The sequence below is a fragment of the Papio anubis genome, chromosome 16, assembly GCF_008728515.1.
Source record: "Papio anubis isolate 15944 chromosome 16, Panubis1.0, whole genome shotgun sequence".
In the NCBI taxonomy this organism is placed as follows: Eukaryota; Metazoa; Chordata; class Mammalia; order Primates; family Cercopithecidae; genus Papio; species Papio anubis.
The window spans coordinates 7,778,262-7,793,624 of NC_044991.1; the positions used below are offsets into that span (position 1 = coordinate 7,778,262).

At 54.1% G+C, this 15,363-nt stretch overlaps 1 protein-coding gene across 9 annotated transcripts in view; it reads left to right on the forward strand.

Annotated features, from left to right (window-relative positions):
* Nucleotides 1-9,885, forward strand: part of PACSIN2 (protein kinase C and casein kinase substrate in neurons 2) — a 146,797-nt gene extending 136,912 nt beyond the window's left edge. For 5 of the 9 annotated variants that reach the window (XM_009217430.4, XM_009217428.4, XM_003905654.3 and 2 more), the window contains 4 exons: nt 740-861; nt 2,895-3,017; nt 3,573-3,769; nt 8,201-9,885. In XM_009217430.4, the coding sequence (XP_009215694.1) occupies nt 740-861; nt 2,895-3,017; nt 3,573-3,769; nt 8,201-8,313 (555 nt within the window). In that variant the 3' untranslated portion in view covers nt 8,314-9,885. The remainder of the gene's footprint in view (nt 1-739; nt 862-2,894; nt 3,018-3,572; nt 3,770-8,200) is intronic. The other 4 variants (XM_009217432.4, XM_009217433.4, XM_021921642.2 and 1 more) reach the window with 1 other exon arrangement.
* Nucleotides 9,886-15,363: the final 5,478 nt, after the last annotated feature.

A 15,363-nucleotide genomic window follows, 5' to 3' on the forward strand; every position in this document is an offset into this window, starting at 1 on the left:
CTGCCCGAGAACTCATGAGGCTTCCGGGAGGAGCGTGCTGTGCTTCGTTAGCCCCAGCATGAGCTCAGGTCCCAGAGGAAAATCCCAGGGCAGCAAAACACAGGGGAGAGCCCTGCTCCTTGGAGACTGTGAGTCTGCTTGCCTGCCCCTTCTGTCAGGTGGTAGCCACGTAGCCCTGGTTTTATTTGCAGTCCAGGGCCCATTTTTCCACATGGCAGGCTTGCTCAGGTCTCCGAAGCCAGCTGTCTTGACCCTGTGGCCCAGGGACAATTTAGGGCATCGACGCAAAGGATCTTCAGCACTTCAGGACAAGTGCCTCAGAGGCTGGCTCATGTCTACTTTAGGAGGCTCAGCACGACATCTGGGGAGGCCACAGGGGCCCATGCTGGCCTGAGGGGGATGGGGCTGAGAACCTTGGTGGGAAGGGTCAGGATCAGGAGGCCCAGGACCTTGCCCTGGTCCTCGCCACCCCCGCTGGTCCTCTAGGAGGGGGCAGCATGGCCTAGGGGTGGTGGTAGAAGTGCCCCTGCTTTGAACAGTGAGGAGGGACTCAGGTCGTTTGGATTCATAAGTGGGGCGTGGGGAGCCTGAGGTTTGGGAAGCCAGGGAGAGCAGGGGCCCCGAGTCTACACATGAGATGCACGGAGCGGACCGCAGGCTTGCTGGGTAGGAATGGAGGACAGACGTGGCTTCCCGCAAGTGAACCTTCGGTTTCTCTCCCTTGGCACCTGTTACCCAGGAGTGGTCCGCAGACCTGAATCGAACCCTCAGCCGGAGAGAGAAGAAGAAGGCCACTGACGGCGTCACTCTGACGGGCATCAACCAGACAGGCGACCAGTCTCTGCCGAATAAGCCCAGCAGGTGAGTGGGTGCCACCTCCATCCAAAAGAGGCCGTTCCATGGAGGGGGGCCCCCGGGCAATCTGCATGGTCCAGGAGAGCCCCAGCCTGGACACCTGGGAGGTTCCTGGGCTCCTGAGCTCTGTGGACCATGACCCAGCCTGGACACCTGGGAGGTTCCTGGGCTCCCGAGCTCTGTGGGCCGTGGCCCGGGGCATCTCCGGGGAGGGTCATCTTCCTGCCTGGTGCCAGAGCTGCTGACAGATCCAGAGAGGGAGCCTTGGCCCTGAGCTTCAGACCCGAGTGGGTAGGAGCTGATGACAGGGCTGGCATTCATGTCTCCAGGGATAGCACCGCCCTGCCTGGACACTGGTGGAGGTGCCACCCTGGTTCCCTTGGGCAGCCGAGGTCCTGCTGAGTTTCATGGTCACTCTGTATTATGTGCAGGCGCCAGTCAAGGGAGGGACAGGAGAGGACTGCCAGACATCTCCCTTCCAAATTACCTCTTCGCTAGGAGCATTAGTTATTTCTGACTTAGTCACTGGCTGAAAACGAGAGATATAAGGGTGGCACTGTGGTCATTAGAACCTTCTGGAAAGTGTGTGCTAGAGGAGGTCTTCCTACAGGACCTGCCCAGAGGCCTCCATGTCACAGTCAGTAATAGTCATTTCATACTGGGGCTTCCTAAGAAGGCTCAGCCCAGGTTCCCATGGCCTTCCTGCAGCCCCAGGCACTGAAGCCCCTAGCTAGGCTTCCCAGCAGGTGTGGCTGTCATCATTCTGCTGCTATGCACACTGTCTGGGCGGGTGGGCTCGGCGGTAAGTGCCTGTCGCAGGGATCAGGCCAGCACCTGTAATGCTTGGGGGTGGGAATGGGAAAGAAGAAACACTGCCTCAGAGGAGACGCTGGGGACCCTGGGCTGGCCAGCGCTGCTGCACAATTCAGCCGCCCCCACCAGTGCCCTCTCACAACAGTCTGCTAGAGAAAGGTGCCAAGGAGGGAGGAGGGCCGGTGAGCTCAGACGTGTGGCCTGGATATTGGCCTCCAGCAGGCCTAGGTCCAGTACCCCTTGCCAGGCTGAAGCGGATGAGGCAGTTACTGGCCACTCAGGATCACTCTGGTGGCATTGGAGGCATGTCCTCGCCTCCCTTCCTTGGTTCTGGAGTGGTGGGTGCTCAGGCTGAGCCGTCCGTCCAGTGCTTTGGGGGCCTGTGCCCTGAGGCCCTGGTCTTGGAAGTAGAAGGTGCTGCTGGCCAGGGTAGCCTGGTCCATAGGATCAGTTACTTGGTGGGGCTCCAGGGCCCTTGGTGCCTGTCTGATTGCTTGACGGTCTCCCTGTGGTCTTCGTAGTGCGTAACTTAGCTCCCGGCTCCCAGCCCTCAGGCAGAGCTTGGCCCAGATCTCTCTGGCTCCCACACTGGGCCTGGCACACAGTAGGCAGTTGCATGACTGGATTTTCCCTCTGGAGCACCAAAGGAATCCTTCTTTATGCCTAGAAAAGACTGTGCAGCAGGCCCTGGCCCTGATTTTGGAAGCTCCAGCCCCACAGAGCAGAAGAGTGAGCCTTGAACCCCTTACTAGTCAGGAGGAGGCCGTGTGGTCTGAAGAGCTCAGAGGCCTCTCCCACTCATCCATGAGAGCCGGCCCCTCCCAAACTATCACTCTCAGAGGAGACCCCAAGGGGCTCTTTGACCTCCCCCCAGCTCACGGTGGTAGGAGCCAGGACAGGGGAGAAGCCCTGAACATGGAAACCACTTTTGCTCCAACTGTGGCTTGTCACCCACCACCCCAAGGCCCCTGCTCTGGACGGACTGTCTCCAGGTGCAAGGAAGGAAAAGGGAAACCAAGTCCTCTCCTAGGCTCCTGGACCATGTTTCACAGCTGAAGTATTATTGCCCGCATTCTGCCACAGTAACCTTTCTGTTGAAACACCATGGTCCCCTCCAGTCACAGGAGGAGCTGATCTGTCCCTTGAGATCCTGCAGCTAGGAATTGCCAGGACCCTCATGGGCCCCTGCAGAGCTGGGATCCCCTGAAAGCTCTCTCTCTCCATAGCACCCTTAATGTCCCGAGCAACCCCGCCCAGTCTGCGCAGTCACAGTCCAGCTACAACCCCTTCGAGGATGAGGACGACACGGGCAGCACCGTCAGTGAGAAGGAGGACACTAAGGCCAAAAAGTTGGTGAACAAACGCTTCCTCTGGTCCCACCTCGCTCGCTCTGTCTTTCTCCCTCTGTCTGTCTGTCCAGGGGTCTCACCCCTGAGCACTCAGCAATGCACGAAGCTCTGCAGGAAGTGGGCACCTGGCGTGCTGCACCCAGGCCCACCGCCTGCTGGTGCACAGGCTCTCTGGCACCCCCATTCCTCGGGGAGGGCACAGCTAACAATCTTCAGTTGCTTTTTTTCTGTCCTGTTAACCCTTCAAGGCCCCAGCAGCACCATGACAGGAAAACAAAAAAGCACGCAGTCTGTGCTGGGGACTAGAGAGCGAGGCCCCAGGTTGGCCTCTGCTGTGGGCATCTCCAGCCGCCTGCCCCTGGAAAGCCTGTTGGTGGCTCAGGATGAGTGTGGATGGCATGAACTCGCACTAGCACTGGCTCTACCTGTGCTCCTTCGGAAGGAGCCCTCAGCCCTGAGCCCCAAGGCTCCAGTGCCCTCCCCTTGCAGGGGCGGGGGCCTCACACCCTCTGCCAGCCCTGTGCTGACAGCCCTGTGGCCTCCCCTTTCTTGCAGTGTCAGCAGCTATGAGAAGACCCAGAGCTATCCCACCGACTGGTCAGACGATGAGTCTAACAACCCCTTCTCCTCCACGGATGCCAATGGGGACTCGAATCCATTCGACGACGACGCCACCTCGGGGACGGAAGTGCGAGTCCGGGCCCTGTATGACTACGAGGGGCAGGAGCACGATGAGCTGAGCTTCAAGGCTGGTAGGTGGGCTCCCCCGGCATCCAGGGGAGGAGGGCTTCCCACCTGCAGGTGGGGGGCTCTTTTTTGTTTTTTAAGTCTGGAAAAGTTTCATGTGAGTCACTGCAGGCCCTTCCCCAGTGCCCTGGCTTCATTGTCAAAAGCAGCCAATTGGCTGGATGCTGTGGCTCATATCTGTAGTACCAGAGCTTTGGGAGGCCGAGGTGGAAGGATCGCTTGAGCCCAGGAGTTTGAGACCAGCCTGGGCAACATGGCGAAACCTGTCTCTACAAAAAATACGAAAAATTAGACCAGGCATGGTGACATGTGCCTGTAATCTCAGCACTTTGGGAGGCCGAGGCAGGCAGATCACTTGAGGTCAGGAGTTCAAGACTAGCCTAACCAACATGGTGAAACCCTGTCTCTACTAAAAATACAAAAATGAGCCAGGCGTGTGGCAGACGCCTGTAATCACAGCTACTCAGGAGGCTGAGGCAGGAGAATCACGTGAACCTGGAAGGCGGAGGTTGCAGTGAGCTGAGATCGCACCACTGCACCCCAGCGTGGGTGACAGAGCAAAACTTTGTCTCAAAAAAAAAGAAAAAATTAGCTGGGCTGATTTTAGTGGCACGTGCCTGTAGTCCCAACCATCTGGGAGGCTGAGGTGGGAGAATCACCTGAGCCCAGTAGATTGAGGTTGCAATGAACCATGATTGTACCACTATACTCCAACCTGGGCAACAGAGCAAGACCCTGTCTCAAATAAATAAACAAACCAAAGTAGCAGATTAGCTGGGTGTGGTGATGCATACCTATAGTCCCAGCTGCTTGGGAGGCTAAGGCAGGAGGATCACTGAAACCCAAGAGGATGCAGTGAGCCATGTTCATACCACTGTACTCTAGCCTAGAAGAGAGAACAAGACCCCATCTCTTAAAAAAAAACAAAAAAAAAACAGGTAGGCCGGGCACAGTGGCTCACGCCTGTAATCCCAGCACTTTGGGAGGCTGAGGTGGGCGGATCATGAGGTCAAGAGATCAAGACTATCCTGGCTAACAGGGTGAAACCCTGTCTACTGAAAGTACAAAAAATTAGCAGGGCATAGTGGCGGCTGCCTGTAGTCCCAGCTACTTGGGAGGCTGAGGCAGGAGAATCACTTGAACCTGGGAGGTGGAGCTTATGGTGAGCTGAGATTGTGCCATTGCGCTCCAGCTTGGGTGACAGAGCGAGACTCGGTCTCAAAAAAAAAAGAAAAAAAATAGTAGCAGATGCCCAATGCCAAGACTCAGAAATAGTGAGGTGCCCCCAAGCCAGTGCCTGGACGCCTCCCCTTGCTGGGCCAAGGCTGTGAACTGCAGGGCACTGGCTAGTCACGCAGAAGGGCATCTGGAGAAGCTGTTGGCCAGGACCACCAGGTTCCCCCATGTGTACTCTGGGAGCTGCTAGCCCTGTAGGTCCCTGAGGGAAGCTTTTCTCCAGGGGTCCCCAACTGTCAGAGAAGCCCTTAGGAAAGCCACAGCTTTGCCCAGACCCTGGAGTAGCACTTGGCATGCCTCTGGACCAGGTAGGGCCTTGTCTCAGGTAGTAACTTGTATGTGTGCATATCTACCTGCCCCCACCTACCATGCACATACCAACCCACACACATACCTGTGTTGCCAGGAGCAGGAACCATAGTTTTATGAAACAGCCTGGATCCTGATTATGTGTGCTCTACCTGTGAAGACTTGCTGTCCAATGTCTTTTTCTTCTTTGAATGGTCTTCAATGATAATCTTTTTTTTTTATTCTTAATAGAGACATGGTCTCACTCTGTTAGCCAAGCTGGGGTACAGTCATGCAGTCCTAGCCCACACCTTTGTTGGCTCACACCTGTAATCCCAGCACTTTGAGAGGCCAAGGCCGAAGGATCACTTGAGGTCAGGAGTTTGAGACCAGGCTGGCGAACATGGCCAAACCCCGCCTCTACTTTAAAAAAAAAAAAAAAAAGTTATTCAGGCATGGTGGCGCACACCTGTAATCCCAGCTACGGGGGAGGCTGAGACAAGAGAATCACTTGAACCTGGGCGGTGGAGGTTGCAGTGAGCCAAGATCATGCCACTGCACTCCAGCGTGGGTGATGGAGTGACACTCTGTCTCAAAAAAAAAAAAGGAAAATTGCTATCTTAGTAGCACCTAAGGAAGCTGGAGTGGCCTAGGGCTAAAGCAGACTCAACAGCAACCCAGATTCTTCCCTCTCTCTTGCCCTCTTTGTGAAGCTCCCCTAGAAGCAGCATCTGCCACTCCAAGAGGGAAACTGGGCCAGAACTCAACCCATATAGGCTGAAGTGTGCCCCTGCCCTTAGGCTACACTTGTGGGAAAGGCTGCCTTACCACCACCACCCCAATCCCCCACTCAGCAGGGAAGCCAGGGCCTGGGGGCTGTGCCCAATGGCCTAGCTTCTAACCAGCCTTCAGCCTCCTTCCCTCAGCACTCAAAATGCCCCCCTGCTGTCCCCAGACACTCATCCCCTGGGCTGGTTATCAGCTAGCTGCCTCTGCCCAGTTTGAGAAGTTGGGTTTTTTTTGGTTTTGTTTTTTGGGATTTTTTTTTAATGTGCCTTTAAGCCATCTTCATCCAGTTTCTGATATCTTTGGTTGGGGTTGTTACCCCCGACTTTGTTGGTTTATTTGTTTATAATTTCTAACTCCTTTTCAATCCTACCTATTGGGTTTGACAGTAATTTTGTAGGTTTAAAATGTTTCTTCCAGATTCAAGTAAATTGTCAAAAGCAAACTGATTGAAATGAACCTTCTAATCACCAGTTCACATTTGCACAATGTGAAAGCTTTCCTGTTCGTTCTATTTTCTGTGTTATCCTGCTTTTTAACAATGCAAAATTAGCTCCCAACCGGTGTGGCTTGACTTACGTCTGTCTCTTGCGGTGCTCTGGCTGTTTGCCACATGGTAGTGTGGGGCTACAGGTCTCATCCTAGCCTCGGTAGCCTGGAGCCAGGCCTGTGAGCACAGCAGCCCATGAAGACAGGACAAAAGAAACGCCAGGGGCCCAAGGCACAAAGCAGGGGTTCATCACGGCTGCTGCCCTGTGGCCCCTGCGTCTGCTCCTGATGCCTCTGGGTCAGATCCTCAGGAGCACTGCTCTGGCAGAAGTGGCATGACAGTGGGAGGTTGAGCCAGTGCTTACGCGTGTCCCGCCCTCCCAGGGTTCTTTGGTGTCTTAACACTTAATCCTCACAGCACCCCCAGTCTACAGATGAGGGCCACAGGCCCAGGGAGTGGAGGCAGTTGGTCCAGGTCTCCCAGCCAGTGAGTGGTGGCTCTGGGATTTGAGCCCAGGCAGTCCGGGGAGCACTGGAAGCCCCAGGCGTTAGCTCCGCAGGCATCTTGACCAGCATTGCTGCCATACAAAATTCAAAGCATCAGGGAAATGCTAAACCAGGGGGAAAACTGCATCTAATTCTGAAAAATGGACCAAAAAATGCCAAAGAGAGTTACAAAACTACAAACTTAACAATAAAGGCCAAACAGCACTGGGACTATTTCTTTCCCACCAATTGCTTGCTCCTGACGAGGTCCGAGCCAGCAGGCCCAACTGGCCTTCCCTGCAGTGAGTTACCAGCCAGAAGCACATGGGCCCTGCCCACCCCTGGGCTCTGAGCTGCTCTGCTTCCCTAACCTGGCAAATGCCAGACCTGGGGCCCCGCCCTAGTGCCACCTCCTCCTCACCATCCTAGTCTGCCTCCTTGAGACCAGGCTCCATCAGTTCCTCTCATCTCTGTATCTCCTCCTCTACCTGAGGCCTGGCCAGAAGTAGGAGGTCCTTCAGGCTGGAACAAGCAGAAGATAAATGGAACCACGTTAATACATTAGAGCCACAGGGAGATTCCAGAACAGTGCCAGGGGCTCCTATCTCAGGGTGTCAGGAAGGGTTGACACATGGCACCGTGCACAAGTCCTCAGCCAGATGCTGGGGATAGAATGACAGGTATGACTGTCAGACGTGGTCCCTTCCCCTCTCGCAGCCTGGAAGTTGCAGAGGAGAGGGATTAACAAAGGCGGACAGACCCCAGAGACAGCTGCTGGGAGAAAGGCGGCCGGGGCCCCAGTGGGGAGGACAGAAGAGGCCCAGCGTGAGGGAGGGGCACAGCCGAGGGAGAATTCCTGCCACCTGGCCAGGGTGGTGAGGAAGGCACAGCCCTATGGAGCTCGATGCTGCAGTCCCAGTGGGAGCCACTGTGGCAGCTGAGAGCTGCTTGCTCTAAATTACTGTGTGAGACTGTCATCTCTAGATCTGTCAGAGGCCCATGACCAAAGAGGCAACTTAAAATGCATTTAGTAGAGAAATGAGCAGGCCCCCGGCCTTCCCTCTGTGGGCCCGAAGCTCGTGAATGTGGCTCTCTAGCCCACCATCGGTGTCACACCCTCTCATGGAGACGGCTCCCTCTTTGTCTTACAGGGGACGAGCTGACCAAGATGGAGGACGAGGATGAGCAGGGCTGGTGCAAGGGACGATTGGACAACGGGCAAGTTGGCCTGTACCCGGCAAATTATGTGGAGGCGATCCAGTGATGAGCCAGGGGTCAGGCCAGCGGGGGACGGAGGCGGCGGGCCCAGGAGCTTCAGCCAGCCATGTGGGCATCCACTCCTTTTCCTGCAAGAGATGATGGTTCCATTGCTCTTGGCTTCATGGTGTCCCTGGAAGGCAGATGAGCTGGTCATTTCGCCTGGGACTCGGCACCTTTCCGAGTGCAGCTGGAGGGATCTGAGCGCAGGAAGACGCAGAACAACAGAAATAGCTGCCCCTCCCCGCCCACTGTGCCTATTGGCCTATCATGGATCTCTATGTTCTTGACTTTGTCTCTCCTTTCCGAGTCAATGGTGGGTTACACTGATCTTGTTCCACTGATTACTCTCTCTGACGACTCCATCACCTGCAACTTAAATGAACAAGCTTACATCCTATTTTCCGAGTGAAGATTTTGAGGTTTTTAATTTAAAGGCTATGTACAGTTATACTTTTTTATACACCTGTTCATTTCTACTTAAATTATGGCACAGATTGATGCACACCAGTCTTGAGGAAGCGATCTCCCTATTCCCATGCCCTGTTAGCCATGCCATGTGTAGGCTTAGCCTCAGGTGGCAGATGATGTTTGAGGAAACAGATTGTAGCAGGAAGATGGAACCGGGTTATGGTCGGGTTTCTGTTGGGAATGCTAATGCTCTTTGTGCTTTTGGGCATCTGAATGGAAGCTTTAGATAGAACCTTCGGTAGAACTCCCCCAAATCGCCATATTTAAAAATTATTTTCACTCTATTCTTGCTTAAAACTATGCTCTTTTGCAAATTAACAATTTTATCAGTGATTCAGAGTTAAAAAGAAGACTAACTTTTCAAGCAAATGCATCTGTAGATAAAGATGCTTTATATTAGACTGTCATGTCTCAGTGTATATCTGTATATATTATTTGATATTCAGAGAATCTAAAGCACTCATCTACTGTTTTAATGAGATTTAACAGTGAGTTTCGTTTGTAAACTGCTTGAAGTCTGTGGCATTCGGGCACAGGTCTGGCTGGCCAGCTGGGTCTCCTCCTGGGCTCAGTGGGCCTGGGGCCTCTCTGACGTGGTGCCTGCTGGAGGGAGGCTTGTCATCACCGGCTGACTGCTGGTCCGGCTTCTGACTGGCCTTTGTCCTGGTTCCGTAGCAGAACACTGTAAAAGTGCCCGCGACTTTGCAGTAGTTGCAGATTTCAGTCGTCCTATTACTTGTGTGCAAACAAAAGCTGGGTCTTACCCACCGCACAAGTCTCTCCGGCTGCCCAGAGTCGCCAGGGAGCAGGTGCTGCAGCCAGAGCTACACTGTGGTCACATGGGGCGGCCGGGGGTGGGGGAGAACCTGTATTTTATGTAACTCAGCAGTGCCCACCGCCATCACGAGCTATGCATTTACTGTTTCCAGTGAGCAGATGTCTTGCTTGGAAAGTGGACCTGTGTCTGTGTCTGTCACGAGAACTTACCAGCAGAAATCCTCATTTCTGTGCTACAGATTTACCAAAAATTGTCGTCTTTTCAGTTGAAGAGTTCCTTTAAATGTATAGTATTTTAGGAAAAAAATCAATAAACATTTGATCTCGTGCATCTGGAAGTCCCTTTGCCATCATCTGTCTTCACGCCCACTTCACTTGGTGGGGGTGGCCTCCCTGGGGCTTACTAGCTTTGGAGCTGGGCAAGATCCAGGGCACAGGACCCCTGCCCAAAAGGCCATGGCCCACTGCCCCTGCCAAACTAGAGGTTGGGGATTTGAGGCACATGAGCCCTTTGGGGTTCCCTTCTCCCCGAGACCTGCTGCTGTTTGACCTGGGCTTCCCCACGGTGCGGGCATTGGCTGGCGCCTCTCTATTGCCCCAGCCCAAACAGCAGGACAAGACTGGTGTCACCCATAACTCTCCTCTGAGCACATTTTCCTGAGCACCTACCGTGTGCTGTCCACTTTTACTTACATTATCTGCAAGTGCATCTCCAAACATCTCCATGGGGTATGGGCAAGTCTCCCCCATTTCCATTCTACAGCCAAGGAAACAGAGGCTCCAAGAGCCAGCCAGGGTTTTTTGAGGAGTCTCAGCCAGCCCAAGGCACTGAGCGAAATCCCTGAGGAACCCCTTCCCTCGCTGGAGAAACTGAGGAGGGAGGAGGCCTGGCTTGGCAGCCTTGGCTGGCTTGAAGATGGGAGAGAAGCAAGACATGAGGGCGGCTGTGGCCATGCTCACCAAGCCCTGGGAAGGCTGCCCAGAAAAGCACGCCAGCTGGGCATGGGGCCTCACAGAGCACCCGGGAGGAGTGAGCAGGCAGCTTCCCCTGCAGTGTGGCTTTGTCCCGGCTCAGCAAGGGTAGGGGACGGGTCCTTGTCACCCAGCCTCCTTGTCTGAGGGGTGGCGGGTCCCCTGCTCCTAGCTTCTGAGGAGCTGGAACCCTGCAGCCTGGGGCGGACGCCCAGCTTGGCCAACCACAGCCCCAGGCTGCAAACAGGCAGAACGGGGTTGGGAGGGGAGGTGGTGGGTCACAAGGAGGCTCCTGGTGCCCCTGGCCTCAGTCACTGCCCAAACACCGTGGCAAGACCGTGGCCCCCGCTGAGCTGGATGAAGCAACCTCCACTCTAAGACCAGATCACACAGCCCCCCGATGAGGGATCTGGCAGGGCCTCTTAACTGCCCACCTCCCCTCTCCTACCCTGCCCTCAGAGGCCAGCTTGCAAACTTGACCTCATCTCTGGGCCTCAGTTTCCCCAAGTAGAAGTGATATTTTTCCAGTTGGAGAGTTAGAGCAAGAAGAAAAGGTGGCCTGGGCAACATAGTGAGACCCTGCCTCTACAAAAAGTTCAAAAATTGGTTGAGTGTGGTGGTGCATGCATCTAGTCCCAACTACTTGGGAGGCTGAGGCAGGAGGATTGCTTGAGCACGGGAGTTTGAGGCTGCAGTGAGCCATGATTGCACCACTGCTCTCCAGCCTAGACAACAGAGCCCTCGAGACACTGTCTCAAAAAAAGAAAAAGGCCAGACACAGTTGCTCATGCCTGTAATCCCAGCACTTTGGGAGGCCAAGGTGGGTGGATCATGAGGTCAGGAGATCGAGACCATCCTGGCGAACACGGTGAAACCCCATCTCTACTAAAAAATACAAAAAAACTAGCCGGGCGAGGTGGCAGGCGCCTGTAGTCCCAGCTACTCGGGAGGCTGAGGCAGGAGAATGGCGTAAACCCGGGAGGAGGAGCTTGCAGTGAGCTGAGATCCGGCCATTGCACTCCAGCCTGGGCAACAGAGCAAGACTCTGTCTCTAAAAAACAAAACACAAGCCAGGTGCAGTGGCTCAAGCCTGTAATCCCAGCACTTTGGGAGGCCAAGACGGGCGGATCACGAGGTCAGGAGATCGAGACCATCCTGGCTAACACGGTGAAACCCCGTCTCTACTAAAAAAATACAAAAAACTAGCCGGGTGTGGTGGCGGGCGCCTGTAGTCCCAGCTACTCGGGAGGCTGAGGCAGGAGAATGGCATGAACCCGGGAAGTGGAGCTTGCAGTGAGCCGAGATCGCACCACTGCACTCCAGCCTGGGCGACAGAGAAAGACTCAAAAAAAAAAAAAAAAGAAAAAGAAAAAAAGAAAAAGGCCACAGGCACTCATGAGCCGGTCACTGTCATGATTACGAGTGACACCATAGGCCGGGGCCCAGGGTTCTCTGCCGTCCACGGCTGCCCTTCCCACCTCCCACAGCCACCACCCTGGATCAGTGCTGCCACCAGCTGTCCACATCTCTTCAGGTCCCTAAGGCCCCTGAGTTGACACTAGGGGGAGCGTTAGCCCCAGAGCCCTCTCCTGGGCCAAAGCTCCCTGGACCTCAGGACGGGGGTATTTCATCATCCCTCTCCACCCTTCTCACACCCCAGAAATGTCGGGAGGGTGAGCAAGTGCTGCCAAGTGACAGGAGTAGGGATCTGGCTCTGCTGCAGCCTGTGCCAAAACTGGACCTTCGGAGGTCCCTGCAGGTGGAGAACAGGGCTGGCCTCTGCATCCTGGGCCCTGATGCCAGATCCTGGTCCACTCAGACACAGGCAGCGAAGGCCCAGTCGGGATGGGGGAGGTTGGGAAGGACTCGTGTGGACCACCTGACCAATCCCCCCATAGTTCATAGGGAGAGGGGACAAGTGAGAGGACGCAGTGACTTCCCCGTGGGCTCAGAGCACATGCTTTGGGAAGCTGAGCAAGGCCTGACCCCTGAGTGGCCCAGCCTGGTGGGGCATCAGCTGGCTCTCCTTATGTATCCACTGGGCCATCATTCATTCACCATGCATTTATTGAGCACATACTGTATGTGAGACTCAGCTGTGCCAGGACAAACATGAAGAGAAACCAATCTTGCCCTTGGGAAACTCTGGTAGGCTCAGAGAACGACCTGCGTTATTCTGACACCATGATGGGACAGCCAGAGACAAAGGGCCAGAGTTGTCTTCTGAGAATGTGTGGTGGGTTTTAGAAGTCTCAGGCCTCCCAACCCAGGCTCCAAGGCCTCAGAGATCAGAGAGCACTGCTCAATCCTTGAGCCGTTCCCTGACTTCCTGTAGGAGGTGTCCCTGAGTCCCCACCTGGATGGGAGGCTGGACCACAGACAAACGGAAAATGCCTGAGCTTCGTTTGCTGAAAAGTAGGGATGATTGGCGGGACGCAGTGGCTCATGCCTGTAATCCCAGCACTTTGGGAGGCTGAGGCGGGTGGATCACCTGAGATCAGGAGTGGGAGACCAGCCTGGCCAACATGGTGAAACCCCGTTTCTACTAAAAATACAAAAAATTGGCCAGGCGTGGTGGTGGGCGCCTATAATCACAGCTACTTGGGAGGCTGAGGCAAGAGAATTGCATGAACCCTTGAGGTGGAGGTTGCGGTGAGCCAAGATCGCCCCATTGCACTCCAGCCTGGGCAATAAGAGCAAAACTGTCTCAAAACAACAACAATAAAATAGGGATGATCAAGTGAGGATAATTTAAGGGGTGCTCAGAAGCCAAGAGATCCTGCCAGGTGGGCACCCCAGCCTATGGGTGCCCTGTAAGCTTTCCTTCCCCCACCCCTTTTCACAGTCCAAGGTCCCCCCAGAGTAGTGGCTGCCCGATCTGCTCCCCTCCCTTGCCCACCCTTCCTTAAGCCTCCTCTGAGGCAGGGAAGGTCTGTGCCCCTCCCCAGTCCTTCCCCAGTCACCTGTGGAAGACACAGGCCACTCTCTGGGCCTCGGTTTTACGAATAAATGGGCTGCATCCCTGTGGCCCCTGTGGTGGCAGCAAGCAGAGGGGCCCTCAGGCCAGGATGGAGTCAGCTCCAGGGGCCAGCCAGTGAAAAGAACCAGGGTCAGGATGGAGGTGGCTCCACCACACCTGGGAGGATGTGCCCAGGCTGAGTAAAATCTGGCCTGGCCTGCAGTTGAGGTGCAAGGCTCATTTCTGGCCAGGCATGACCACCACCAGGCAGAGGGTCAGAGGAACCACAGTGTTCATCTTCCCTCTGGCCCATGTTTGTGGCGCTAAACCAAAAAAAAAAAAAAAATGCAACAAATCTAGGACCATCCTATGAAATCCAGATTATATTGTTTTAGGCATCTCCAAATCCTTTGTGGAAAGGGCTAGGAAAGGAAGGAAGGAAGAAATGAACTAAATAACTGACGTCACTCTTTTGGGGGAAAGGACACCAGCACTGTCGGTGGACTAAAACTCAGACGTGAGCGGAATATTAGGTGCTAGACCTGCCGAAGGTTGCAGAAACCCAGAGCGCCTTAGGGTTAGGGTTAGGGTACCAGGACCTAAAAGACCCCAAGCTCAACAGCATTCGGATCACCAAGGCAGCCGCCTCAGGGCACATGAACTGTATGCAGTCACTGGCCGCTTCTGGGCAAAGACAGCCAGGCGGCCCTGCCCCTTTACAGTATTTTCCAATAGCAATCTTAATTATTTTTTCCTGATTGTAAAAGGAACAAAGGCTCAGATGAAAATTTGGAAATTTAGTAAAGGTATTCAGAAAAACATTAGTTATCTGTGATCCTGACTTCCACAGGTTACATTGCTAACAATGGGGTGCATTTTTTTCTAATCGTTTTCCTAACATATATCATATATATGCACATGTGCCATTTTTTCTTTTCTTTTCTTTTTTTTTTTTTTTTTTTTTGAGGCAGAACTTCACTCTTGTTGTCCAGGCTGGAGTGCAATGGTGCAATCTCAGCTCCCTCTGCCCTCCACCTGTCAGGTTCAAGCAATTCTCCTGCCTCAGCCTCCCAAGTAGCTGGGATTACAGGCATGAGCCACCACGCCTGGTCACATGTGCTGTTTTCTTGTCATCATCATCATCATCAATGTGTGTGTGTGTCTTACAAAACTAGGATCGTACTGTAAATATAGTCTTGTGCCCTACTTCGTTCTCCTACCATTTGATCATGAGCATTTCCTCATGTCCTAAATATACTTCAATTAAAAATAAACACGAGACACAATGGCTCATACCTCTAATGCCAGCACTTTGGGAGGCCAAGGCAGGAGGATCACTTGAGCCCAGGAGTTCAAATCCAGCTTGGGCAACACAGGGACACCCTGTCTCTATCAAAAATTAAAAAAAAAAAATTAGCCAGGCATGGTAGCGCACACCTGTAGTCCCAGCTACTCGGGAGGCTGAGGCAGGAGAATTGCTAGAACCTGGGAGGTGGAGGTTGCAGTGAGCTGAGATCGTGCTACCAAACTCCAGCCTGGGTGACAGAGCAAGACTCTGTCTCAGGGAAAAAAAAAAAAAAAAAAAAAAGAAGAAGAAAAGAAAAGAAAAAAGAAAAGAGAAAAGAAAAAAATCCACATGTGGCCGGGCGCGGTGGCTCAAGCCTGTAATCCCAGCACTTTGGGAGGCTGAGACGGGCGGATCACAAGGTCAGGAGATCGAGACCATCCTGGCTAACACGGTGAAACCCCGTCTCTACTAAAAAATACAAAAAACTAGCCGGGCGAGGTGGCGGGCGCCTGTGGTCCCAGCTACTCCGGAGGCTGAGGCAGGAGAATGGCGTAAACCCGGGAGGCGGAGCTTGCAGTGAGCTGAGATCC